General features: G+C 52.6%; 4 protein-coding genes across 14 annotated transcripts in view; 3 read left to right on the plus strand and 1 right to left on the minus strand.

Annotated features, from left to right (window-relative positions):
* Positions 1-512: 512 nt before the first annotated feature.
* Positions 513-3388, minus strand: Pafah1b3 (platelet activating factor acetylhydrolase 1b catalytic subunit 3). 4 transcript variants are annotated; one of them, XM_046455848.2, is made up of 6 exons: positions 3261-3388; positions 2787-2880; positions 2514-2603; positions 1757-1873; positions 1556-1678; positions 513-839 (listed from the first exon to the last, which is right to left on the minus strand). In XM_046455848.2, exons 2-6 carry the CDS (start codon positions 2862-2864, stop codon positions 552-554), a joined length of 696 nt encoding a protein of 231 aa, XP_046311804.1. In that variant the 5' UTR covers positions 2865-2880; positions 3261-3388; the 3' UTR covers positions 513-551. The 4 variants fall into 4 exon arrangements, with proteins under 4 accessions (XP_046311804.1, XP_046311805.1, XP_046311808.1 ...); XM_046455849.2 differs by lacking the exon at positions 3261-3388 and adding an exon at positions 3046-3184; XM_046455852.2 differs by lacking the exon at positions 3261-3388 and adding an exon at positions 3077-3177.
* A 2263-nt stretch (positions 3389-5651) lies between these two features.
* On the plus strand, positions 5652-6993 carry Prr19 (proline rich 19). Its single transcript, XM_046455846.2, has 2 exons — positions 5652-6376; positions 6462-6993. The coding sequence occupies exons 1-2, from the start codon at positions 5755-5757 to the stop codon at positions 6932-6934; spliced, it is 1095 nt and encodes a 364-aa protein (XP_046311802.1). The 5' UTR covers positions 5652-5754; the 3' UTR covers positions 6935-6993.
* Positions 6994-9371: 2378 nt separating this feature from the next.
* Tmem145 (transmembrane protein 145) lies at positions 9372-18045 on the plus strand. 7 transcript variants are annotated; one of them, XM_046455493.2, is made up of 15 exons: positions 9372-9532; positions 10279-10353; positions 10470-10547; positions 10630-10716; positions 10800-10901; positions 11001-11085; positions 11631-11702; positions 11807-11875; positions 12144-12224; positions 12323-12401; positions 12532-12625; positions 13293-13465; positions 14410-14530; positions 16576-17163; positions 17276-18045. In XM_046455493.2, exons 1-15 carry the CDS (start codon positions 9413-9415, stop codon positions 17522-17524), a joined length of 2073 nt encoding a protein of 690 aa, XP_046311449.1. In that variant the 5' UTR covers positions 9372-9412; the 3' UTR covers positions 17525-18045. The 7 variants fall into 7 exon arrangements, with proteins under 7 accessions (XP_046311449.1, XP_046311453.1, XP_058438990.1 ...); XM_046455497.2 differs by having other exon boundaries at positions 16576-16782; XM_058583007.1 differs by having other exon boundaries at positions 16576-16782; positions 17734-18045.
* A 421-nt stretch (positions 18046-18466) lies between these two features.
* Megf8 (multiple EGF like domains 8) overlaps positions 18467-26273 on the plus strand; it is a 40334-nt gene continuing 32527 nt past the window's right edge. Inside the window, exons 1-5 of one of the 2 annotated variants that reach the window (XM_046455490.1) lie at positions 18467-19426; positions 24314-24477; positions 24731-24937; positions 25614-25794; positions 25876-25964. In XM_046455490.1, the coding sequence (XP_046311446.1) occupies positions 19240-19426; positions 24314-24477; positions 24731-24937; positions 25614-25794; positions 25876-25964 (828 nt within the window). In that variant the 5' untranslated portion in view covers positions 18467-19239. The remainder of the gene's footprint in view (positions 19427-24313; positions 24478-24730; positions 24938-25613; positions 25795-25875; positions 25965-26273) is intronic. The other variant, XM_046455491.1, reaches the window with a different exon arrangement.

Below are 26273 nucleotides of genomic sequence, written 5' to 3' on the forward strand. Positions count from 1 at the left end.
AGCACTGCAGCCACATATGAGCCTCTTTGGGTTTGATCATTTTGGCTCAAGCCTGTGGACTATACTAAGTACCAACCTGAGACACCCACCCATACCTGCACTGTGTGGAGGGACTTACTCAGGAGGGACTACCAAAGGGTCAGGGAACCTACACAGGAAGTGGTAGGTATCTACTTAAGAGTGGGCAACAGGAAGTTCCAGCTAAGGGAATGGCATTTGCAAAGATGAGGGATGGGCTTTGACTGTTGGATTGCTCAGTTCCAAGAATTCCTGCTTGACCTTGATCCTAACAAGGTAATGCTGACAAGCTAGTTTCACTCAGTGTTTACTAATTGACCACCTGCCTGAAGCACACAACTGTGATAGTGAAAATTAAACTAATTGCAAGAACAAGTGTGCCTTGATATGTTAGTGATACCTCAGGCAGAAAAAAGCACCCCAGAGAACTGCAGGCTCATGGATTATCTGGTGGTGGCACCCTAAGAGCTTGGCCATAAAAGCAGGAAACAGGAGACTGAGAAAGAAGGATTTAATGTGGGAAGGCAGGATGTCTAGGATGTGGGTTCTGGCAGAGGGACACCCTGGCCCTGGTCTTGGGCCAGCAGACGCAGAAGCAGGGAATGCAAGGCCCGGCAGACCGGTGTATAGCCCAGGCGACTCAGATGCAGGTAATCATACATATCATGGTGGCTGATGGTGCCATCGGAGTGCACGAACCCAGGATCTGCATCCAAAAAGTGGGCACGTGGGTGGCCAGCCAGTGCTGCCCGTACCAGCTCATTCACCTGTCGGTTCTTCTCCCGAAGTGGGTTGGGGTGCTGACCCCTTGGAAGCAGGCCCTGAGGAGGAATTCCAAAAATTTTAAGATGTCCTATCAACATTTGGCTATTAAGCTCTGTACTAAACTGCTTCTTCCCATTTTATTCCCAGCTGCAAAATACACCAGGTATAGGAAAGTGGGGAGGACAGAAGGGAGGTTCCTGAAACCATGTCCTAGCTCCCATTCAGCAAGAAACTTCTGGGTGTCAGTCTCTTTCCAATTCAAAAATGCTGACATAGGAGCTGGGATTGTGGATCAGTGGTAGAGCACTTGCCTAGCATATGTGAGGCACTGGGTTCGGTTCTCAGCACCACATATAAATAAACGAATAAAATAAAGGTCCATCAACATCTAAAAAATTTTTTTTAAATGCTGACATAGCAAGGGGTAAATGCCCTCATTCAAAGGAAAACCTTAACTAGAAGTGATGGAGCCTACACTCTAGGAATATCTGACAAATTTTAGCTATGCAAGTGTGTTTTTTTTTTTTGTTTGTTTGTTTTTAGTTTTTCAACACTCCCAGTATCTCCAGCAGTCTCTTGAATGAAAAGGGCTAATGGTTCCTAAATACATCCTCAATCACAGTCAATCATGAAAGTAGCAATCTTCCATGTGTGCTTTTGCCTGAAAGTCACTGTCCTTTGCCATAGTTGCCCAGAACTGTGCCTGCTGGTCTATATCTAGGATGTCCCAGACCACCACCATTCTTCTTTTCCCACACTCCCAGCCTCTCACCAGCACCACGACCCGGGCCTGGGGCTGCCTCTGGTTCACCAGTTGCACAATGGCCTTGATGCCACCAGTCACCTGCTCTGCTGTATGCCCGTGGTTGTTGGTGCCCACCCAGACCACCACGATCTGTGGAAAGAGGGGTGGGAAGCAGTGGTGAAGAGGCAAGCAAAGGGTGCTTCAGCTCCCCAGCCAAGCCCCACTCACCTTGGGCCGGATGTGTTCCAGTTCCCCATTCTTCAGCCGCCACAGTACATGCTGTGTGCTGTCACCACCAATGCCAAAATTGAGGGCATGCAGGGGAGAAAAGAGCTCCCTCCATATCTGTGGATGAGAAATGGTGTGAGCATAGGCCTAGGCTCAGGCTGGGTCACCATCCTCTGTCCAGGTGTTAACCAAATACCATTATAGAAAAGCCTTGCTTTATGGAAGTGGTCTGGTTAAATGTCACCTTGAGCAAATCCCAGTATGGCTTAACCTCACTTCATAAAAAACAATATGGTCTCACTTTAAACCAAACCCCGCAGAAGAAGACTTACATTATGGAAATCCATCTGCTTGAGCCTTGCATGGAGCCAACAACATTATATTTGAAACTTATTTTGAGGAATACCATTATGGCTGAACCTTGCTTAGTGGAAAGTTTATGATTGAGCCTTTTTTGTGAAGCACCATTACAGTTAATCTTTACTTTGGGTAAACCTAAAAGTAGGGCTGTGAACTACTTGAAGCAAATGAAGAGCTTCACCTTAGGCAATCTTGTAGGAAAGCGTCTAAGTCTTTTATACAGAGACTCAATCTGACAAACTCATTTCCTCCTCCACATTATGTTGCACTTACACGGAGATTCTTGATGACCAGCGGCCTCAGGCCATTTTGAGCACCCCACATCTAGCTGGCCTGGATCCTGAGCTTAGTTAGGGCACAAGCCAGGATGGGGCAGGAGGAAGGGGACAGCCCTCACCTCACATTGGTGCATTAGCTGGACCAAGGAGTCCCCGATGAAGACGACTTCGGGTTCCTTATCTTTGCTGTCGGCCACGAACCGATGGTGCTGGAGGACACAACAGGAGGAGTCAAAGGGACGCGCGATCCAGGCCCCGCCCCACTTCCTTAGGCAGCACGACCCCAACAGTTCTCAGCTTCTCAGGTGGCAGGTGTTGAGACCCGCAAGAATCAGCATTTTGCTTTAGCCCCGAAACCACCCGACCCGAACGCAATGGGCGGAATCGCTCACCAGGGACATCCAGCGCCCGTCCCCCTGCACGTCTTGCACCGGTGTGGGCCTGCTGGCTGGATTCTCCTCTCCGCTCATGTTGGCGTCGCAGCTCCTGCGGAGGAACAAGTGAGGTGGGCCCGGGAGTGCTCCCAGGAGGAGGTGACTCCGCCACGCCCACTCCTACCCCTCCAGGCAACAATGGACTGTCCCGACGATCTCTCTCAGGCAGAGGACGAAGGCCGATCTAGGGCGCCGCCTCTTCCCCAGGGGCGGAAACCTTCACTTTGGAGCGAGGTGGAATTAGGAACCTTCGCTTCCCCCACGGCGGCCGCGCGGTGGGCTCGTCCGGCGCTTCCCGCCCGGGCCACTCACTAGTTGGCGGTGGCGGCGGCTAGCGCACCCCGGTACGGGGGGAGGGACAGGCGAGACCATCCCTGTGGCGGGGGAGGTGGGAGAAACCACCCACTGGTGCCACGGGGAGGGGCGATTTACCTGAAAAGCCGAGAGTGGGCAAGGAAAACCTATCGCTTTTCCTTGGTGGAAGAAACCATTTGCAGTACGAAAAGAAAAGTGATGAAAGGACCACCTACGGTGTGGGGGGGTGTGCCTCATTCACGTGTTGGCGGCGGGTGGGGGGGAGAGGCAAGCGAATGGACGAGTTCATTCTTAGATCCCTTGAGGGGGCGGCTCCTATGCACCTGGCAAGAGGGACGTTCCTATTTTCTACTGTTGTAGGGGACAGAAAAGATGGCAAAACGTGAAAATGAGAGGAACAGTTCTTTGGAGACACTCTAAGGCAGAACCAGAGCTTTAGGGAATCTCTCTGTTCGTGGGTTTCACTCAAAACACCAGGGTGTTTGTTTTTGTTTTATGGTATAAAATCTAACCTACGTATCTGTAAGTTTAAAACACCAGAATACCTACAAGGTGCAGAAAAAGAAAGGAAATTGGAGATGTCTGCAGGGCTCAGGTCCATCTTGGCACTTCTTCTGCAGATCAACTTGCAGATCTGTCGCCTCTGCTCCTTTTGTAAACATAGAGGCCGACCAACACCTTCAATTGGGTGTGTCTGTCCTCTGAAACAGATCCACAGCCAAGGCCACCTAGGGTTGCACCCCTCCACCTCCCTGCTCTAAATTAATCTCAGATTTTAATGTCTTCTCACATCTCCCTGTTCTCAGGGACCTGGTGGGGGGTCTCACTCTCTCCTACACATTTTGATCATTTTCTTGTGGCCCACCTCCAAGTTGGACCTTACCTACTATTCATTGCTTCTGGATAGATTAATAACGGAGTCAGAGATGAGTGCTATTTATTGTGTTTATGTTCTGCTGAATCTACTTTCCTGGAACCAAGCCTGGCATAGTGGCTGCTCAACAAATACAATACTTGCTGAATGAATTTTGCATGAATGTGTCGGATCCTGGCCTTATCCGTGTTTTGGGGAGACAGATAACAAACATGGAGCTATGAGAAGTCAAAGTTGAGACTGAGGGAAGTACAGGGGACTTCTGGAGGAGGAAAAGAAGCATTCTGAGTGCCATTTTTTTTTTTTTAAAGAAGCAGTATCTGAGCAGGATTTGAGATATAATGAAGACTGGGCAAACAGAAAGAAAAGAAATTTGGTTATACTATTACTTATGCATGGGAAATATCTTGGCATTGTTTGATTTTAAAGTCTGAGGAAACATGTACAGACAGATAACCTGGAGAGGTGGGGGATGGGGTAGTTCCTGAAGCAAAGCTGAGTGAGAAACAAAGCTTCCAAGCATTCATTCATTCATTTATTCAGTAGGCACTGTTTCAAGTTAGATGTATTGATTCTTTCCAACCTTCTAGCAACCATTTGAGGGAGGCTCTGAGCAATTTAAAAAATTTCCAAGGTCAAATATACTTGTTTGGGTGTTTGAACCTAGATCATTAAGCTTCAGAGACTGTGAATGACAACACCACAGTATGATTCTCCAAGGATCAGGTCTGTGTCAGGAAACTGGGAAGACAAAGCTCTTCTCCTCAGCCCGCTCATCTTGACTTCTAGACAGTCCGCCAATAGCTGTCTAGACCAATCAGCAGTCAGGAATGGGGCGGGCCTAGGGTAATCTCACAGCCAATTGGTGGGCAGGAGATGCTGAGGCCAAGTAAGGCTGGGAGGGCGGGGCTATAACTGGCACTTTGGGAGCCTCCCTCCTCTATAGGGCGCCTGAAAGTCAAAGGGCGTGGCAGGGACACACGCATGCGTATAATGTGCCTGAGGCCCGGAAGAGCGCGGGCGGCTTCGAGGCTCGGGTGTGAAAGAAGCCATTGCTCTCCACAGCCACGTGGAGTGAGTTGGGGGCAGGTTCGTTGGTATAGAAGAGGGTACGGTGCCCCTCCCCCACTCTGCCTCTACGCACTCCCCTCATTCTGCCCCCCTGCTCTGCCTCAACTGCGCTAGTCTGCCCCTTGCCCCAGGCCTCCCCTCATAACCAGTCCCTGTCCCTGATAGCTCTCTGTCTTCCTTTCTGTCCTCCAGGGTCTTTCAGGCTCTCCAACTTCTTTTGATGTTCTTTCTCCTGTCTTTCTCTAAGGTTTTTATTTCACTTTCTGCATCTTCTTGTAACCCCTCAACTCCTGGATTTCTCCTCTGTCCAAAATTCCATTCTGATCCCTAGATCTCTCCAATTTCATGATCCATTTGTCTGTCATGTTTCATCTTTTAACTATATCCCCATGTTCCAGTTCCCAGTTGTCTCTTCTCTATCCCTTGACATCTCTTCTTATGTTACTACTATCTCAACCTCATTTAGGATTCCTTCTCTGGACAAATCCTTTTCAGCTGCTCTCTGTTCTCTGTCCACTTCTTTCTTTTTTTCTTCTTCTTCTTTTTTTTTTTTTTTTGGCTTTTTTCTTTAAATAGTATTCCTCACTCAACTATCATTTCTCACTTTACTACTACCCTGACTTACCTGCATCTGATGACTAGCCTATTTTCATCTTTCAGGACATTATGGAGTCCCTGCGGCCAGCACCTCAGCCTTTCCAGCAACCTGAGAAACCTGGCCGTGTCCGCCGACGGAAGACCAGGAGGGAGAGAAATGCCCTTGTGGGCAGCCGCCGGGGGAGCCGTCAGGATCCTGTGGCTCCCTGGAATCCTGTGGCCCCCCGGGATCCTGTGGCCCCCCGGGATCCTGTGGCCCCTTCTGCCTCCAAGCTTGTGGTCATAACTCAGGGCCGGCTGAGCCGGGAGCACCGGGGTCTCTTCAACCATGAGGTGAAATCTCTGGATGTGGCCCGATTGCTTAGCAGTGGGTCCCTGGAATCAGGAACTCTCTTTCTCCAAACCAAACCCTCCCCAAACCCAGACAGGGTCCAAGAACCAGAACAGTCAAAGGGCAAGGAGAATCAGGTGCCTGGAGACTTGGGTCCAGGCCCCCCACATTCCCCAGAGCTCCCTTGCTTGGGGAAACTGTTGGGTGAGCTGCAGTGCCAGCTGATTCTGCCACAGGCCTTCCCCAGGAGGAACCTGGTACAGGAGGCCAGGGATGTCATCGTGGGAAACTTACAGGCCTGCCATGGCTGTGTACCTGACCTTTCCCTGGTGCTCCGAGGCTGCCACCCACCCTTGCCAGGTGAGCCCACTTCCTGTTCCTGTGTTTCCTTTCCCTTCTCTGCTGTAGCTCAGCTCTCTCCCATACTTTTTTTCCTCTGTACAAGGGACCAAGCCTGGAATCTCTGAGAAACAAAGGATGACACCCTCCTGGATCAACAGCCCTGAGCAAGCCCCAAGGGAAGAGAGGCAAAGGAGACTTCGGGGAACAAAGGAGTTCACCTTTTCCATGCCTCATACCTCCAGCCCTCCCGTTGCACACAGGGTTAGCCTGGTGCCACCAGGAGGTCCCTGGCCACCCACTTTGCCCTCCTTGCCTTCACCATCCGGGGCAGCCTGGGGCCCTCCAACAGCTTTTGACCTACTGAAAAGCATCTGGCTAGTAGCCACACCATCCCTTCCCAGACCCTGGGCTGTCGGCCCACCTCAGCCCCTGCCTCAGCCACTATCACCCTTGTTGCCCAGAACCTCTGCTCTGGACTGGAGCCCCAGCCCCCTTGCCCCACTGCCCAGCCTCTCCTGGGTGGTAGCTCAGAGCAGTCCAGAAGCCTGGTCCTTTCCACCCATGAGACTGTACTGAGAGTGCTGAGGCCAGGATTGGGGCAGTTACCTGCACTCATTCACCTCAATAAAGTAACTTCTTCATGGTCCTCTTGATTTTCAGTGACTGGCTGATCCAGCAGAGCAGCTTTCCTTAGCACTGAGTCCTTAGGCTAAGATGAAGGGGAAGGTACTGTCATTAGTCACCTTCCTGGAGCCTGCGGGGTTAGAAAAATGGAGGAACTTGGGGAATAGTCCTTCTAACACATATACTCACTATGGCCAAATACGTGCCTGACTCTAAGCTCTGGTGATGCTAAACCCCAGAGTCAGTGAGACCAAGATGCCCAGTCTGGGGGCGAACACACACAATCCCAGCTCCAGAGATTGCATCTGGAAGAGAGGATCAGGGGCTGGGGAATCCAAGGAGGAAGTAATGACTTTACAGAGGAGCTAATAGATCTGTATTAATAAAAGTTGGTAGAAACTGCTAGTTGGCTAAAAAGAACATTTAAGGCAATGGGAACAGCATGTACAAGACCTGGAGGAGGGCAAACAGGGTGTGGGACATTTTCATTCAGCCCATATCCTTAGGCCATGCTGGGACCTAGAGTCACATCTAGGCCTGTCCTTGAGAAATTCCTGCTCTGATGAACACAAGGAACAGTATATGTGCAGGATCAAGGCAGGAGAGGTAGATCGGGGCTGAATCTGGACCACAGGCTTTTTTCTTTTGCACATGATATATTAAATGTTAGATCCAATTGTCTACATTAGGCATCAAGTAGTTTTGCTTCTTAAAAAAAAAAATTCACTGGGCACAGTAGTTTATGCCTGTAATCCCAGTGACTCCGAAGGCTGAGGCAGGAGGATCTCGACTTCAAAGCCAGTCTCAGGCCTTCCCCAGGAGGAGCCTGGTACAGAAGGCCAGGGATGTCATCGTGGGAAACTTACAGGCCTGCCATGGCTGTATACCTGACCTTTCCCTGGTGCTCCGAGGCTGCCACCCAAGCAACTAAGTGAGACCCTGTTTTTAAATAAAATACAGAAAACGGCTGGGGATGTAGCTCAGTGGTTAAGTGCCCCTGGGTTCAATCCCCGGTACCAAAAAACCACTCAGGAGGCTTAGTCAGAAGGATCACAAGTTTTAGCCTTGCAACCACTGAGGGAGACCCTATTTCAAAAGAAAAACTAAAAAAAAAAAAAAAAAAAAAAAAGCTGGGATTGTAGCATCCCTCAGTGTTCAATCCCCACTACTGAAAACACACACACACACACACACAGAAAACAAAAAGGATGTGGCAGCAGATTTCTCCTGGCAACAACTGGCCATAGAGCAAAGACCTCATGTTCTACATTGAAGATATTTCATGCACTGGTTTTCCACTTGGCCTTTTGGCTTAGAAAGTGTAAAAAGATGTTTTTTTTTTGTTTGTTTGTTTGTTTTTAGGTATTGGTAATTGAACCCGGGGGTGCTCTACCATTGAGCTGTATCCCCAGACGTTTATATTTTTGAGACAGGGTCTTGCTAAGTTGATGAGGCTGGCCTCAAATTTGGAATCTTCCTGCCTCAACCTCCTGAGTTGCTGGAACCACAGGTATGTGCAACTGTGTCTGGCTAAAAAATAGTATTTTGAGCAGCAGGAAATTTTCTCTAGTGGAGAGGCGGGGACAAAACTAGGAATTTTGTTGGAGTCTGGTAAGAGAAAACAAGCCAAAGTGCATTGATTCTACCCCGAATAGCCTTTCTAGGCTTTTGCATTGCTCATTGTGAAACCACAGGCCAAAGAGACTGGGTGATCACAGGGCTGAATGACTTGGCTAAGGTGATGGTGGGTAAGTGGCAATGCTGGAATTTGAACCCAGACAACTTGAGTCTCTGCTCCTGGATATCTCACACTTCTGTTTCACAGCAACCATGTTTCACACTTTAGTAGAAGTGATAGGATAGGGTCAGGCATTCAGGTCTGATGGTTGTGGTATAGTGCTCTGCCACCTCCACCTCCATGTTGTGTGACCCAGAACAAATAGCTTGTCCTCTGTGCCTCTGCAGAAACTTCACATGGTGCATTGGAACTAGGGCCCTGGCAACCCAGAGATGGGTATGGAGCTAAGGGGGGCTGCATGGTTGGAGGGATGGTTAATCGAAGAATCTTTTGGGGAGTAAAGGGTAGGGAGGTCAGGATAGATCTCGCATCTGGGAGGTTGGTGCCATGCTGGAGTCTGGAAGAGGACAGCTAGAGGAATTTGAGTTCAGTTGAGGACTCAAAGAACCAAAGATTTCCGCGAGACCCCCAGAGTAGAGAACTGGAGCTGGGGCGGAGTGCCAAAAGATGGGCAAGGGGGCTTCCCCTTTCTAGTGGGAAGAGTAGGCTCCAGCTTGGGTAGGAGGGGGCGGGGACCGCTGCGCCCGGCGGCCCCTTTAATCGGGGGCGCGCTCTGGCCGGCCCGCGCGCTCTCGCCTCCGTCTCCCGGCCGGAGCGGGAGCCGAAGCGGAGCCCGGGCCAGAGCCGGCGGAATGGAGCCCCCGCGAGCGCCCGCGCTGCGCCGCCTGCTCCCGCCGTTGCTGCTCTTACTGCTGCCACTGCCCCCCCGCGCCCGGGCCAAGTATGTGCGGGGCAACCTCAGCTCCAAGGAGGTGAGCACGCCGAGCCCTCCTCATCGGCGGCTGAGACCCGGGGACCTGAGAGGAGAGGGTGCGCCCCGCCCCCTGCTGCCCCTCCCGGGTGGACCTGGGACTGGAGCCGGGCGGATGGAGGATTGGGCAGGGTCGAGGCCGCGGGGACCCTGGGCTTGAGGCCAGACTTGGGGGTTGTATTAGGGACGTTGAGGTCAGCTGGGTGGGGTGGTGGCAGGGTTGGGAAAGGCGGAGTTGGTGGGAGTTGGGGGCGCACCGAGGTGGTGCTGAAGGGACAGCACTCTTCACTCCTGCAGAGAGCCCGAGTTCACCGCACCCGCGCTCAGGGCCAGGAGGGGCGGGGTGGAAGCATGGATGGTCTTTGGAACCACCGGGGTGTGTGTGTGTGTGTGTGTGTGTGTGTGTCCGCGCGCGCGAGCTCGGCTAACTGGGGTAATGCTGATGGGACGGTGGCCTGGACAGAAGTGGCTTCTATGGGCACCTGGCCCTCCAGGGCCCTCCATGGGAAATGCAGGAAGGAGTGCTCAAGGGGAGGAAACTTGGGGGTCATCTGAGGTAGAAAACCGGGGCAGCAGGAATCCTGGACCCATGCAAAAGGGAAGTGAAAAGAATTTTGGAGGTGACTTGGTCTCCTTGTGGTATTGGGAAGCCAGTTATCTGGGTAGGGAAGACAAGTTGCGGGTCTATTAAATGGAGGAGCGTTCTGGATGGACTCAGAAGAGAGTCTGATTGGGTCCCATTGCCAGGACTGGGTATTCTTGACAAGATTTTGTTTCCTCTCGGATTATGGTCGACTGGACTTCCGCTTCCGCTACCCTGAGGTGAGTCTCCCCCAACTACTTGCCAAACTGAGGCTGGATAATCCCTAGGCCTCCCATGGTAAGGGCTACCATAGCTCCATGCACTTCCCCAAACCCCCAAATCTCTGGGTTTGCAGGCCAAGTGCTGTCAGAACATCCTCCTCTATTTCGATGATCCATCCCAGTGGCCAGCAGTGTACAAGGCAGGAGACAAGGTGAGGGCTGTGAGGAGGGTACAGGGGGAGGAGGCAGAGGTTGTGGGTGACCACAGAGTGACCCTATCTCTGCCTTCCTCAGGACTGCCTGGCCAAGGAATCAGTGATCAGGCCGGAGAACAACCAGGTCATCAATCTCACCACCCAGTATGCCTGGTCAGGCTGTCAGGTGCGGGGGAGTGGGCAGGTGCTGAAAGTTGAGGCCTGGGGACATTGAGGACAGGCTTCAGCCTTTTCCTGGCTCCTCCCCAGGTGGTGTCAGAAGAGGGAACCCGCTACCTGAGTTGCTCCAGTGGCCGAAGCTTCCGCTCTGTGCGTGAAAGGTGGTGGTACATCGCACTCAGCAAGTGTGGGGTATGGGGCTGGGATGGCCACCTGGGCCTTCTCCTCTTTATCTTCCTGCTGACTCCCTACCTGCCCAGGACCCCCCTTAGGCCTCCACTTTCCCTACAGGGAGATGGGCTGCAGCTGGAATATGAGATGGTCCTCACCAATGGCAAGTCATTCTGGACAAGGCACTTCTCTGCTGATGAGTTTGGTGAGCAGATATCTGGAAAACAGGATTCAGGGTCTCTGTGGGAGCCAGGTGCATTGGTACACACCTGTAATCCCAGGAACTCAGGAGGTTGAGGCAGGAGAATCACAAATTAGCAAGACCCTGTCTCAAAATAAAACAAAAAGGGCTGGGGGGTGTGGCTTAGTGGTAGAGCACCCACAGGTTCAATCCCTAGTACCACAAAAATTAACCAAGTAGCTGGGCTCTGTGGCGCATGCCTGTAATCCCTGTGGCTCAGGAGGCTGAGGCAGGAGCATCGAGAGTTCAAAGCCAGCCTGAGCAATTCGGAGAGGCTCTAAGCAACTTAGCGAGACCCTGTCCCTAAATAAAATATTTTTTAAAAAGGGCTGGGGATGTAGCTCAGTGGTTGAGTGCTCCTAAATTCAATCCCCCATACCAAAAAACAAAAACAAACTAATCAAATAAACAAATATTTTTAACAAAAGAATCTCTATGGAAGCCCAGAGTGGGTACCTGCTGAGAGATACCCACTCTGGGAACCATGTTCTCCTTCCACCAAATCCTAGGGATCTTGGAGACAGATGTGACCTTCCTCCTCATCTTCATCCTCATCTTCTTCATCTCCTGTTACTTTGGATGTGAGTCCAGCACATAGAGGTGGGAGAGGAGATATGGGGGAGCAGGGTTGGGGAAATGGGCTACCCTCCCCTCTTTGAACAGCCTTTCCCTGCCTGCTTCCCAGATTTGTTGAAAGGTCGTCAGTTGCTTCACACAACTTATAAAATGTTCATGGCCGCAGCAGGAGTGGAGGGTGAGGTTTAGTGTCCCAGCTTTTGAGTCCTGGGGGAGGAGGGACTTGTGGCCCAGACATGGGGATCTAAGGCAAGACTCCTGGGTCTGATGGAGAGGGGCTGGAGGCTGTGGACTCCTGGGTATCCTAGCAGGTAGGTGCGGGTGGGTGGTCTAGAGTCTTGATGGGGGTGGAGGAGGACTCAAACCATATGGATCACAATGCGAGAGGACAGTGATGCTCCAAAGCCAGTTTTTGTCCTTTCCTCTCTCTGCCCATCCTTTTCCAGTCCTAAGCCTCCTGTTTTTCTGCATCTACTGGGGCCAGTATGCTACTGATGGCATTGGCAATGAGAGTGTGAAGATCCTGGGTAAGAATGGAGTGGGGCCATGGGAGGGTGGAGCCCTTGGCTCAGGTCTGGCATCTTCTCTGAGCTAGTCTCTGAGCCACCCTCTCCTCCCTCCCCAGCCAAGCTGCTCTTCTCCTCCAGCTTCCTCATCTTCCTGCTCATGCTCATCCTTCTGGGGAAGGGATTCACGGTGACACGGTGCCCGGGCAGGGAGTGCTTGTGGGGTGGCTGGGCTGGGGAGTAGGGCAGGGAGGGTGGGCGTGGGGTGGCTTCCCCCTCTCCCTGACAGCCCCCACTCCTGCTGTCTTTCTTCATGGCCTGCTGCCAGGGGCCGCATCAGTCATTCGGGCTCTGTGAAGTTGTCTGTGTACATGACCCTGTACACCCTCACCCACGTGGTGCTGCTTATCTACGAGGCTGAAGTGAGTCCCCATGGCCCTGCCAAGCCTCACCCCCTGCCCCCGTGCTTTCGGTGGCCTCCTCCTCCTTGACCTGTATGTTGCCCTTCCCCACACAGCATCCTCCCGGCTCGCTCTCTCTCCTACTCTGCAATTTTCCACCTTCCCATTTGTCTCTAAGTGATTCTTTCCCTCTTCACCATCTGAGTAGGTTTCTTCCTCCTCCCTCGGTTTCTTACTGTCTGTCACTTTAAGCTCCCTGTCTGTGATTTCAGGAGTTATACAGACCTGGATTCCACTCCTGTAGCCTTAGCTGGCTGACCTTGGGTGATGACCCCCTCTTTGACCCATTACCTTCTCTAAAAAGTGGAGGATCTTATCCTCCCTAAAGGCTTCCCTCCTAGCCTTACTTTCCTCCTCTGTGAAAAGGGGTGACAGTAAGACCTCTCTCATTGAGTTGATGCTAATGGGAAAGCTCATTCATGGTAGGTGTTTGGCCCCATGTTGGGCACAGGGTAGCTAATGCATGTCTTCTCATTTGTTTCATCCTCTCTATCTATATTCTTCTCTCTCCATCCCTGACTCCCCTGCTGCTTCTGTCCCGACCTGGTACCTCTGCTCCCTGGGTGCCCAGGGGTGGGGTCCAGGGCAGGAGGCCAGGGCTATGATGAACCCTCTCCTTGGGACCCAGTTCTTTGACCCAGGTCAGGTACTGTACACCTATGAGTCTCCGGCGGGCTATGGACTCATCGGGCTGCAGGTGGCAGCCTACGTGTGGTTCTGCTATGCTGTGCTCATCTCCCTGCGACATTTCCCTGAGAAGCAGCCCTTTTACGTGCCCTTCTTTGCTGCCTACACCCTCTGGTGAGAAGTGGTGTCCTCCATTGTTTCTCTCCCCCACCTAACTCAGACCCTCCTCAGTAAGGAAGAAGAGCTTTCAAGTTAGGTAGTTGTCACCTGAAATCTGTCACTTTTTCACTTTATAACCTTGAAAAAATTAGTCTCCCAAAGTAAAACTCAGCAAAGGTTAAAAAAAAAAAATAAAAACAAGAACTTACTTTTGGATTGGTGATATAGCTTAGTGGTAGAGTGCTAGCATACATAGGCCCTGGGTTCAATCCCCAGCACTGAAAAAAAAAATTACTTTCACAGACAGTGCCTTAGATTGTTTACCCACAAAACAAGGTCTTCAGTAATATCTTGGAAATAATTATCTCGAGCATGCATTGGGTAATATTGCAGACTTAGTATCTGGCACACAGTAAATGCTCAATAAAAACTCATTACCATTCAACAATACAATAGTAAAATAGGCAAACTCTGAGCCAAGTAGCTTGGGTTTGGATCCCAGCTCTAAAGCTTATTAACTGTGTGACCTCAGATAAATTCATTAACTTCTTTTTGCCTTAGCTTCCTCATCTGTTAATGGGGATGGAAACTGTACCTACTTCATAAACTCACTGTGAGAGTTAAAAGTTTTATATGTAGAACACTTAGAAACAGGCCTGACATGCAGTAAATTCTTGTTTGTTAATTCAATCATCAAACATTTACTGATTTCCAATCAGATGCCAGGAATTTGGGTGGGTGGAACCAAGTTAAATTCAACCTAGTCTTTGTCCCGTAGGATTTCCAGATTAGTAGCATTTCTGTTCCTTTGCAATCTCTGGCTTTTGAGGGCCACACTGGCTGCCCTTTAGTTTGGGACCTGCCTAGGGCCTGTGTATATGCATGGTGTGGTGGGGGTGGGGCTAAGGGATGGCGGGAGGGCAGGGGCAATCTCTACGCACCCAATACCTCTTGTACAGGTTCTTTGCAGTTCCCGTCATGGCCCTAATCGCCAATTTTGGGATCCCCAAGTGGGCCCGGGAGAAGATTGTCAATGGCATCCAGTTGGGAATCCACCTGTATGCCCATGGAGTCTTCCTGGTAAGGATGGGCCTCCAGGGAGGGATGGGAAACTGAAGGGCAGAGGATGGGTGAGGCTCCCACCCCTGATCTGCCTGAGTGTCTGAGCTCTGGACCCATCTCCCCTTTAGTCATTTGCCCTTTAGTCATTGAGGAGACTCCTCAATTGATAGCCTGCTGGGTAGTCTACTGTGTCCTCTAGAGTCTACCCTCTTCTACTATTCCTCTCTGCCGTCTCGTGTCCTGCCTTCTCCCCCACATCTTTATTTTCATTCCTGATCCTGTCCCTGGTCTCTCACATTTCCCTTTGTGTCCCTTCTGCCCTTCTGAAACCCCTAATCTCTACCCCATCCTTCCCCCACGAATTCTCATCACAAGCCATTGTTCAGGAAGAAGTAGCTGGGAAGGGACAGGATGGGGCTTCTGGGACCCTAGATCTGAATGGTGTTGTTTAGACAGAGGCATCAGGGGTTCCCAGCACCACATCTATTTTTTGTCTTGGTTCACATCCTGTCTGACCTTCTTGACAAGGGTTCTCATATTCATTCATTTATCCATCCATCAACTGTTCGCTGGACACCTGTCTTGAAGCAGCCTATTTCTTGCCAGGGACATCCATGTTCATTTATTCCTACTCTCCAATTGTCAGAGCAACCTCAGGAGAGGACAGATAACAGTCATTGTACCCACTATACAGAGAGGGAAAGTTAAGGCACAGAGAAGGAAGATGACCTCCAGGGCTCCATGGCCTTTAACAGCCGGGCAGGCACTTCAAACCCTGTCCTCTGGCAGACCACAAAGTCTCACATAGGGGAATCCCAAAAGGAAAATAGGCATCACTGAGGGCCCCAGTTCCTGAGGGACTCACAATATGTGTTTAGGGAAGTACTCAGCTTGAAACTCTGTAGGAATTCAGAACGAGATAAAGAGAAGAAATGATGCCAGAAGCAGTGGTACATGTCCATTAATCCAGCTGCTCTGGAGGCTGAGATAGGAAGATTGTAAGTTCAAGGCCAACTTGGGTAATTTATCCAGGCCTTGTCTCAAAACAAAACAAGAGGAAGGAGGAGGGTTGGGGACATAGTTCAGTAGTAGAGTGTTTGCCCAGCATGCACCAAGGCCCTGGATTTGGATCTCTAATACCGCAAAAAAAAAAAAAAGAAAGAAAGAAAAAGAAATTCTGAGAACCCACCATGTGCCAGGCTCCGCACCAGTGGTTTTCATTTCCACCCTCTCATCTTTCCAAATAGGCACTATAATCCCTCTTGGCTGGTGAGGCTCAGAATTTAATCATTGTGTCCCAGATCCCATACAGAGAGCGATGGAGCCGAGATGTAAAGCAGGCTCAGACTGCCAGATGCAGTGCCCTTACTATCATTTCACCTTCAGCCAGCTTCCTTCCTAACATGCTCAGCAGGCATCCAACTGCTCACTGGCTTCAGCTCCTTGCTAACGCATTCAGCACAACTTAAGAAGGGTTGTGCTGTGTTTCTGGGGTGTGGTGCAGTCCCTGGCTTCATGGTCTGCCCGACTATAGGGAGACATCCAGGCACTGCTCTGGAAGGTTCTGGGGATTCAATAGGGAACAGAAGAATCAAGTTCCAGCCTCCATGGAGCTAACATTCTAGAGTGCATTAACTGCTATTTAATTGAACTTTGGGTTTTATGGAAATATTCTGTTATCTGTGCTCTCCATTATGGTGGCTTATAAGCACTTGAATATGGGTAGAGTAGTGCCCTGTGAATGAAAAGCTAAACTTTATTTTGATGAAGCCACATGTGGCTAGAAGCTATCAACTTGGACCACACAGGAGAAGAACCTTAACAAGTGACAGCCCAGGGCTCTGAAGAAGGAAGCACAAGCAGAGTAATAAAAGATGTGTAGAGGGGAAAGGTCAGAATCCCGGGCACCATGGGAGCCCAGAGGTGACAGCTAACCCAGTCTGGACATTCGCAGGAAAGTGTGGGGGATGTCACCTGGAGGGAAATCTTTAGAACCCCCAAGTTTATGGAAACATCCCGGGCCCTGGATAGTGATCTCCAACCTGTCTTGCCTCTTGCCCCAGATCATGACTCGCCCATCTGCGGCCAACAAGAACTTCCCGTACCACGTACGCACATCGCAGATCGCCTCCGCAGGGGCTCCGGGCACCGGAGGGAGCCAATCCACAGACAAGGCCTTTCCGCAGCACGTCTATGGGAATGTGACCTTCATTAGCGACTCGGTGCCCAACTTCACGGAGCTCTTCTCCATCCCCCCGCCCACCTCCTCCGTAAGCCCTGCGGCCCCGGCGCCCGAGGAGCTGCTGGCGCCGCCCCTGGAGTACCTGACCCCTCTCCCAGCCCCGCCGCCGCCCCCGCCCCCAGTGTTGGGGCGCCTGAGCCCGCCCCCTGCCTTTCGCACGCCCCGCGCCCCAACGCCGCGCCGTCACCGTCCCCTGGCGCCCGCGCCTACCCTTCCGGACTGGGTCCTGGCGCTACTGCGCACGCCCCCTCAAACGCCACGCGCGGTGCCCCCACCGCCCGCCTTCCGAGGCTCTCCCCCAGCTCCCAGGCTGCAGCCGGAGTTTGTCCGGCGCACCCCATCGCCTCCCCTTGAGTACCTGGCTCCGCTGCCCAGGCGTCCCGCTACCCACTCCTTCCCTGACGGACACGTGCGTCCATCCTTGGGGTAGTTGGGTCTTCTTGGGGAGGGGGACGGGCCTTCGGGGCCGTATCTGCCCCCTGAGGGTTCCGAACGGCCTCTGACCCTGACCCCCCTCCCAGGCCGGGAAGCAGGTGGAGGAGACAGCGGTAGCGGCGGCAGTGGCCCCGAGGGGCCGTGTGGTGACCACGGCCGAGCCGGGCGCAACCTCCCCGCCCCCTCCCGCTCGGTTCCCCAAGGCGGCCGACCCGGGCTGGGATGGCCCGACGCCGCCTTACCAGCCGCTCGTGCCCCAGACGGCGGCGCCACACACCGGCTTCACCGAATACTTCAGCATGCACACGGCCGGGGGCTCCGTACCCCCGGTCTGAGCACCCCTGGTCGCCCCTGTCCCATGGGCCACGCACCGGGCCCCGGCTGGGCTCCGGACCCCCAGCTCTGTCCCTTCCCCAGGGCTTGGCCAACCCTCCCAACTCTCCCCACCCCGCGTACCCAGGTTGGGTGCGCTGCGTCCCCCCCCCCCCTTCCCCTTTGTGCCAAACGGTCCCGCGGGAGCCGCTCTCCCCGTCCCCTCCCTCAGCCCCTGCCCCGAACGGCGCCGGATTCTGGGCTCCCGCTGTTCCGTGATCTTCGACCCCCCGATCCCCTCCGAGACCTCTGACCCCGTCGGACTCCGGCACACCCACGACGACCGCCGGGACCCAGCTCGTGACTCCAGGATTCTGCGACCCCGAGGACGGATATTGTGAAGCTGGTCTGACTCAAACCCTCCCTCGGACCTGTGACTTCGGACCCGTGCTCTCTGCCCCTATCAGCATCCGGGGGCCTTCCCTCGGTCCCTTGCACAAAGACTCCCCCGCCCCTTGCCAAAATAAAAGAGGATTCGTTTTTATTTATAATGTGGCTTCTTTTACATCTTGATGGTGCTGAGCTGCAGGGTTGAGCAAGAACCGTTTCAGGTTCGGGATTACAGTGTGTCTGTCTGTGAAATGACATTTTGGGACCCGAGGCAAGGGGTTACATAATCTGAACTTCGTGTTGACTCGGAATCTGGGAGCACAGAAGATTTCAATCATCTGGCAGAGCCCTGTATTGCACTGCTCCTTTATTTTTACCTTCTTTTCCAATCGGATGTAGAGGCGCCCTCCAGTGGCAAAAGCTTTGCTTAGCTACTGCTTTGCTCTCCCAGATTTTGCGGTATGCTCTTGCCGCTGCGCATGCGTGATTCTCTTGCTCCGCCAGCCACAGAGGTCGCTGATGCGCATGCGGTCGAGTACAGATGGGCGGGGAGATCTCCGGAAGTCTCTCTTTGCGGAGGGGTGGGGTTGGATCCTCCGTAGTCCTCCCAGGGCCGCTCTGACCTGCCGGTCTTCAACTTCTCGCCTTCTCTTGGCGGGTTCTCCCAGAGCGGCCTCTTGGTTCCCGCCCCCACGCCCTCCCGGCGGGTCTTCCCCAGGCCTCTCTGGCCCGACCATCCCCTAGTCTCTCTGGTCTGGCCTATCCGGCTCGGGAGGGAGGCGCCGGAGGGTGAGAGCTAAGTGAGTGCGCCTATGGAATCCGGGCCCGAGCCGTGAAGACAGGCTCCGCCCCTGGCACCCGCTCGCGCCCCGCCCCCACCTGGAGGGGTCTCCCTGGGACCTACCTACCTGGCCGGTCCGGGCCTGCACCCTTTATGGAGCCCCTGCCGGGCCTTAGAACCCTTGGACCCTGGGGACCTTCCCGTCTATAAGGTCTGTTTTGGCCTGCAGCGGCCTGAGTTTAACCCCTGGACACTATTTATGGGGTCGGCCCCCCTATGGGGGCCCGTGTCTATCAGGGACCCTTTCGGTCCCTAAGCGTCGACCCCATCCAAAACGACCCTGTTTACAGGGCCTTCCATGGGTGGATAGAGCCCGCTCCTCGGCTTCCAGAGCCCATCAACAGCGGCTGTTCCCTTCGCGGGGACTGCGTCTGCTGGACCTCCCCGGTCTACAAGGCCATGCTACCCCTATAGAGGTCGCATTTGCAGGGACTCACCCCAGTAGAGGGTCCTCTCCGGGTCTTTAAGGCCCTTCCCGTCTCCAAGGAGTCAGTGCCGCAGGCGGCGATGGCCTTGGGCCAGGCTCTGGGAGCGGTACTGGCCCTGGCCTTGGCTATGCTGGGGCCGCTGTCCCCTGGGGCCCTGGCCGGGGACTGCAAGGGGCAGCGGCAGGTGCTACGGGAGGCACCAGGCTTCGTGACGGATGGTGCGGGCAACTACAGCGTCAATGGCAACTGCGAATGGCTTATCGAGGGTGAGTGGGGCCGCGTGGGTCACTCACTCATTCGCTAGTCCATTCATTTGTGCATCCATCCACCCAGCACATTGCCAGAGCCCTGATCTGGTCCAGAGCGGTTACTCTAAAATGCAGGACACCCAGTGTTGTAATCTGAGCCCCATTCTGGAGGTCTGAAAGTCTGGTGGGAGAGGTGTGTGCAGACCAACCAACAGCATCAGTGAGGGGTATTCTGAGTAATTGCTGAACACTAAGGCTCTCGGTTCAGTCACTTGGTTTAGAATTTAGGCTATGTATGGTCTGTGACTTTGAGCAGTTGACTTACTTTCTCTGAGGTTTGACTTCTCTTACCCCAAATGGGGATGACAATTGTAGTCACCTCCTAGGGATGTTAGAATTAAATGAAACCAGGTATTTAACATACCCGATGCCTGATTCATAATAAATGTTTAATAAATGATATTAGGATTATTATTATTATGTTTAAATTATTTCAATAAACGCATTTGTTTTTAGTCATTCGTGTGCTACACATATTTGCCACCAGAACATAACAGGAGTGACTTAGGGCTTGGAATCTAGTGGGGGAGACAAATACAGCTCAGAGTGGTCTGTGATGGTGAAACCCTAGGGCCTGGGAGAGCAGAGAGGCTTCCTGGAGGAGATGTCAAAGCTGAGATCTAAGTGACCAATGGGAATCAGCCAGGAATGGGAAGAAGAGCATTCCAGAAACAGGGAAAGGTCTGTACAAAGACCTCAACCCTACTCTTATGGGCTCCCAGAGAATAGGGGGCGGGGCAAAGCCATTCCTGGGGAGTGGGAAGCCCAGAGAAGACATCTGACTTAACCTGGGGATTGGCTGAGACCAGTGACATGGGTAAGAAGTGGAAAAAAACATTCTTGGCAAGGAAAGCAGCCTGCAAAGGCCTGGAAGTGGGAGAGTGTGATGCTTTTGAGCAACTGGAAATTGGATATACTGAAACAGAGTGTCAGATAGTAACCATCAAACCAGAGTTTGGGGGGTTGGGAGAAACTAGAGGGTATAGGACTTTGTGATTTTGAACTGTATCCTGAAGGCAATATGGAGGGAGAAGAGAAGTCCAAAGACAGTGTCTAGAAAATTCCAGGAAGTCCTCACAGGGCAGTAGGTTTGGCAGTAGCCTACAAGGAGAGGTAGGAGACCCTGGGCAAAGGCCAGAGGGATAGCAGAGCCTGAGTCATGTAGGACTTTCTTTGGTTGGTAGACTGTGGAGCTTGTTATTTTTTTAATCTTGGGGACACTGGGGAGCTTCAGAAAGGTTTTGATAAGTAAGAGGAAGGGCATGATTTATGTTTTAGAAGATCTCTTTGTCTGCTTTGTGGGGTATGGATGAAGGCATATGTCTTGGGGTAAGCATGTCTGCCTGACCCAGTATGGGAGCCGTTTCTGTCAGATTGTAGGATGAGAACAGCATGAGTGTGGTGGTGGGGGGCGGAAATCACTCTCTGACCCTGAAGATTCCCAAACGTGTTGGCAATGGTGGGGCTAGGTATGACATGAGGCCCCCAGTCTGCCACTGAGGCTGAATGTGCTTAGGGGAAGGTGAAGAATCTGCTGGAAATCATAGAGGAGGAGCCTCTGAAACAGGGTTCTGAAGTACACATAGGAGTTTACAGAGTTGGAAATGGGAACAGCCTCTATGCAGACATGAGTGAGGCAGGTATCGCTCAGGATCCTTCTGGGTTTGTCCGGTCTGGCTGCACTGTAGACTGGGACTTGAGGAGGGAGCCCAGAGCTGGGGAAGATGGGCCTTGAATGTCACGCTGAGCAGCTTGACCTTTCTCTTGGGATTGCTAGGGAGCCACTGAAAGATTTTGGGCATGGCTCTCAGGCTGGGTGGGGATGCTGATCTATAGGAGAGAGTGAGTTCTGAATTAGGCAGGGGCTGGGGCATGGTCATGAGGTGTGGAGATTGCAGGGAGATGTTTGTGGAGTTTCACCAATGACACTTGGGGACCAACTATAGGGATATTGGGGTGAAGGAAATATCTGGGAGGCCTCTAGACCTCTCTTGATCTTCCATCTTCCCAAGCCTTGTCACCTCTGAGAACCAGTATCTCCCTCTATATTTGAAAAATCAGCAACCAGTCCACTTTTATGCCAAGTTCACAGTTTTATCTAGTCCCAGCCCTCAGGAGTAAGAGAATCCTGCTTTGGAGCAGGGGTGGGGGTGGGGGTGGCAGGGGTGGTGGTTTGGGATCAGATTTCTGTCAGGAATCATGTGTGGATTGGGTGGAAACAGGAGACCTTGAACTTAGGGAGGAACTTGGGGGAAGGCAGATGGTGAGCTGGCCTCTAGCAGGCACTTGACAAAGATGTTCTTGTGATTCCAGGAACAGAGCTGTGTAGTTTGGTTGAGGCTAGTGAGATTCTGGGAGGTCTGGTTGCCTGGTCCAGCTGAATGGGTTTTCTGCCTTCCCCAGGCCACGGGTGGGGATCTTTATGTGGTGTTCCCTGGGGGCTCTGGTCAGAGCCTGAGAGCTGCCAGCTTCAGAAGTCTTCCTTTTGTGCATTTCTTCATTCCAGCATTTGCTGAGCCCTTGCTCAGTGCCAGGCCTGTGTTGGGCAGTGCTGGGAAGGGAATGAGGCCCAGGCCCAGGTCCTGCTCTGTGGGCCTCCTAGGCTGAAGGGGAAGTAGACCTGACCCAGAGGAATGAAGGTTGTAGTGAGACATGAGAACCCTGAAGGGGGACTCCTAACCCAGCTAGGGGCCATCAGGGAAGGCTTCCTGGGTGGGGAGGGGAAGCTTGCTACTAAGAGAAGGATGTACTCCAGGCAGAGCTTGCACAAAGGCCCTGCTCCATAGAGCTGTGAGCATTGGGGTGATGTGACAAGATGGGCCTCCAAACACCAAGTTAGGGAGCTGGATTTTCTCCCAGGGTGGTGAGGAACCACACAGGACTTTTGAGTAGAGGAAGGACAGGGCCAGATGTCACGTTGGAAAGACCCATTTTAGAGCAAGACTGGAGGCCAGGCCTGGAAGGAATCTGAATCAGTGGTCCTGGTGAGAGAGGACAAGGATGAGGGCTGGGCAGTGCATATTACTGAGCACCCTGGCTCTGGGCTGGCAGGTTAGAGTTATCATCTTCCTGAATGTTCACATTAGCCATGGTAGACGAGGAGAATTATTCCTGTTTTACAGTTATAGAAACTGAGGCTCAGAGAGCCCGTGGAACTGGTTCACAAACACACAGTCAGAGGGAGTGTTAAATCTGTAGGATCCAGATGGGAGTGCTGAGTGGTTGTGGGTGAAGGGCTTTCCCAGGATCCTCCAGCAGGTCAGGGTCAGAGCTGGAACCCAGCTTCTAGTTTCCTCAGCATGTAGGACTCCTCTGAGCTGCCTGCAGTGTCTCATAGGGACACCTAGTTTGGGATGTGGAATGAGAGTCTTCTGGAGCCAGGACCTGGCTGAGAGCAAGAATAGTGACAGTATTAAGCTCTTGCTGTGATAAGCTAGACTCCATCATAAGCACTTTATGGGCATTATTGCCTCTCACACAGTCACTCAGATGTCAGCTGGAGCTGTAGTCACCTGAATGCTCACCTGGGCTGGATGTCCAAGGAGGTCCCTCCCAGGGATGGCAGCTGATTTGATTCTGGCTGTCAGCTGAAAGCTCAGCTGGGGATATTGGCTGGAACACATAGTGTGGACTATCCACGTGGCTTTGGCTTTCTGTAGCATGGTGCTGCGTTCTGAGAGCAGTCCACGAAGCCCAGGTAAAATATGCAGCCTTTTTACTTCCTAGCATCAGCAGTTCCAGAATGTTTTGCTACTTTTTTTTGGTCAGGCCAGGCATCAAAGGCTTTTCAGCTAGAAGGGAATCAGCACTACTTTTTTTTTTTTTTGGGGGGGGGGTAGCAGGGATTGAACTCAGGGGTGCTTAATCACTGAGCCACATCCCCAGTGGTTTTTTTTTTTTTTTAAATATTTTTATTTAGAGATAGGATCTCACTGAGTTGCTTAGGGCCTTGCTAAGTTGCTAAGGCTGGCATTGAATTCACAGTCCTCATGCCTCAGTCTCCTAAGTCTCTGGGATTACAGGCCTCGCCACCATGCCTGGCAGCACTCACCTTTAAATGTGAGAAATGGCCAAAAAATTTGTTTGTTCTGTGATCCTGGGGAGGGAACCCAGAGCCTTATGCACCTTGGGCTAGTGCTCTTCCACTGAGCTCTATCCCCAGCCTTGGCCTAAAAGCTACTGATCCACAATACACTGCAGTATCATTATATCCCCAGAGTCAGGGAAGGTAGGTGACTTGTCCAAAGGCATGTAGCTATTAGCTCTTCAGTGGCAGAGTCAGGATTCAAGCCCAGGCAGATCAGTTTGTGCCTGTAACCACTGCAGTAAACAAAGATATGAAACTCTGGGTAGGGGCAGAGAACTGTGACACTCCAGGATTATACCTTTGTTCAGGTGGAGTAGACAGGTCTTCCCTTGGAGTTTTTTCAGTTTGGCACAGGGCAAGTCTCATGTCTGCTAGGGCTTGGGCCCTGACCCTCAGCCTAGCCTGTCTGAAGCTCATGCAGACAGGACATGTGCAATATCAGGGACACTTCAGCTTTCTGACCACTGGGCTGGGTTTTCCTCTGCACATTAGTTTCCCCATCTGACCAGCGAGGAGATGTTCAGCCTGATTGCAGGACTGACACTGTGATTCCTTCTCTATACTCCTGTCCTTCTGGCTGTCACAGATCTGACCTCCTTGAGCCATAAGCCTGGGAGTCCTTTCAAGGTGGGGTCTAAGCCTGACTCACCCATGAGCCCCACATTATTCAGAGCAGAGTTTGGAGTCTGTGGGTGGGTGGTGTGGAGGGGTGGGGAGAAGGTCCACATGAGAACCTGGTCCCTCTGCTCACCTCCCAGCTCCAAGCCCCCAGCACCGGATCCTACTGGACTTCCTTTTCCTGGACACAGAATGCACATATGACTACCTGTTTGTGTATGACGGTGACTCTCCCAGAGGCCCGCTGCTTGCAAGTCTGAGTGGCAGCACACGCCCTCCACCCATTGAGGCTTCCTCGGGCAAGGTTAGTGGAGATGTGCTGCATGGCTGAAGCTGGAAGATCTAGTGGGACCTGGGGGAGAGAGGAGTACAGAGGGAAACGAGACCACGAGGAACAGAGAGGCAGCCAGAGGACATCAGAGAGAAGGACACGGGCAAAGTAGGTGGAAAGAGACAGAGAAAGGCAGAGGGGTCGTGGGTCCCTTCTGTGGGCGGGTCATCCTCCTTGTCTAGTCTCCAGAGCCTACCTGCTATGCCCAGTCCCCTTGTACCCACAGATGCTGCTGCACCTCTTCAGTGACGCCAACTACAACCTGCTGGGCTTTAATGCCTCCTTCCGTTTCTCCCTGTGCCCGGGGGGCTGTCAGAACCATGGGCAGTGCCAGCCCTCTGGAGTGTGTGTCTGCGAGCCAGGCTGGGGGGGCCCTGACTGCAGCCTGCAGGAGTGTTCAGCCTACTGTGGCAGCCATGGTACCTGTGCCTCGGTGAGCTGTCCCCAGTCGTGTCCACCTAAGGTCCTGATCTGTGAAACCACTCCCAGCTCTGAGATGGGATCTTGCTCCTGCCTGAAGCTCCCTAGGCTCTAGCCACCCACTCTACTCTCCTTCCAGATGCCACCCAACCTTGACTCTAGCCCTGCTCTATGCCCACCTTCAGGCCTCATCTCCCACTCCATCCTCCCCCATATCCCCCCTCACCTGGGAGCACTGTCCTCTTTCCTCCCTCCTGTTCTGTGTGGCGTTGGGTTCCCTGCCATGTCTTTTGTCCTTTTACCCGGGACCTTGGCCCTGAGCCCTTGGCAACTAGATTGTGCCTTGGGCTGAGCATTGACCTCCATGCTGTCCTCCTACCTGTCTTCCTACCTGTCCTCTTTGTCTTCTTGCCTGTCCCTTTGTGGGCCCCTCCCTTTTTCTGCTGATCTTTGCTACTTCTCTGCCTTTTCTGATTGTGTCTCTGTGTGCCCTGTTTCTCTCCCTTTGTGTCTTTGCCCATCTCCTCCTTCCTATCTTTTTTTACCCCTCTGTCTCTTCCATTCTTTCCCTTCCTGTCTGTCTCTCTCCTTCTCCCTTTCTGTCCCCCCGTCTCTCTCCGCTTATTTCTCTCTGTGTATCTTCTCTCCGCTCTCTTTCTCTTCCTGCCTTTATGTCTCCTTCTCCTCAGCCCCTGGGACCATGCCGTTGTGAGCCTGGCTTTCTGGGACGTGCCTGTGATCTGCACCTGTGGGAGAACCAGGGGGCTGGCTGGTGGCACAACGTGAGTGCTGGGGACCCTGCCTTCTCTGCCCGTATTGGGGCAGCTGGTGCCTTCCTGTCCCCACCAGGGCTGCTGGCTGTTTTTGGAGGTGAGCTGATGGGTTGACTGAGTGGGGTCTGGAGGCCTGGCAGCCTGTGACCAGGGCTTAAGACCGTCAACCCCTCTGCAGGCCAAGACCTCAACAAGGCCCTGGGTGACCTTGTCCTGTACAACTTCTCTGCCAACACCTGGGAGTGCTGGGACCTGAGTCCTGCCCCGGTATGGCCCCTCCCCTGTCTTGGCTAGAGGAACCTGTCCACCTGTCAGACCCAGCCAGGGCTCCCTACAATGACCCCATTACCCCGAATGCCCCTTACCCCCACAATTTTACATAGGAACCCGCTTCTGCCTTTGTCTGTCTCATTTTCTGTTTCTGGCTCATCTTTATTTTCTTGCTAGGAATTGAACCCAGGCCTTGCCTGTGCTGGGCAAGCACTCTACCAGGAGTGCTGTTTGTCTCCTTGCTTCTTCCCTTTCTTACTGCGTTTCTTTGTCTCACCTTCTCTGTTTGTATTTTCTGTCTTTCTA

The sequence above is a fragment of the Marmota monax genome, unplaced genomic scaffold, assembly GCF_021218885.2.
Source record: "Marmota monax isolate L192 unplaced genomic scaffold, Marmota_monax_Labrador192_F-V1.1 WCK01_AAM20220418_F8-fsc00149, whole genome shotgun sequence".
Taxonomy (NCBI): Eukaryota; Metazoa; Chordata; class Mammalia; order Rodentia; family Sciuridae; genus Marmota; species Marmota monax.

Excerpts from the sequence above, each read along its gene's own strand:
- Pafah1b3 (XM_046455848.2), bottom strand. The coding sequence starts at position 2,864 with ATGAGCGGAGAGGAGAATCCAGCCAGCAGGCCCACACCGGTGCAAGAC. Across the intron at positions 1,874-2,513 it reads AGCTAATGCACCAATGTGAG|ATATGGAGGGAGCTCTTTTC; the intron begins GTGAGGGCTGTC and ends TCTCATCCACAG. Across the intron at positions 840-1,555 it reads AGGCCCGGGTCGTGGTGCTG|GGCCTGCTTCCAAGGGGTCA; the intron begins GTGAGAGGCTGG and ends ATTCCTCCTCAG.
- Prr19 (XM_046455846.2), top strand. The coding sequence starts at position 5,755 with ATGGAGTCCCTGCGGCCAGCACCTCAGCCTTTCCAGCAACCTGAGAAA. Across the intron at positions 6,377-6,461 it reads CTGCCACCCACCCTTGCCAG|GGACCAAGCCTGGAATCTCT; the intron begins GTGAGCCCACTT and ends CCTCTGTACAAG.
- Tmem145 (XM_046455493.2), top strand. The coding sequence starts at position 9,413 with ATGGAGCCCCCGCGAGCGCCCGCGCTGCGCCGCCTGCTCCCGCCGTTG. Across the intron at positions 10,354-10,469 it reads TCCGCTTCCGCTACCCTGAG|GCCAAGTGCTGTCAGAACAT; the intron begins GTGAGTCTCCCC and ends CTGGGTTTGCAG. Across the intron at positions 10,717-10,799 it reads ATGCCTGGTCAGGCTGTCAG|GTGGTGTCAGAAGAGGGAAC; the intron begins GTGCGGGGGAGT and ends GCTCCTCCCCAG.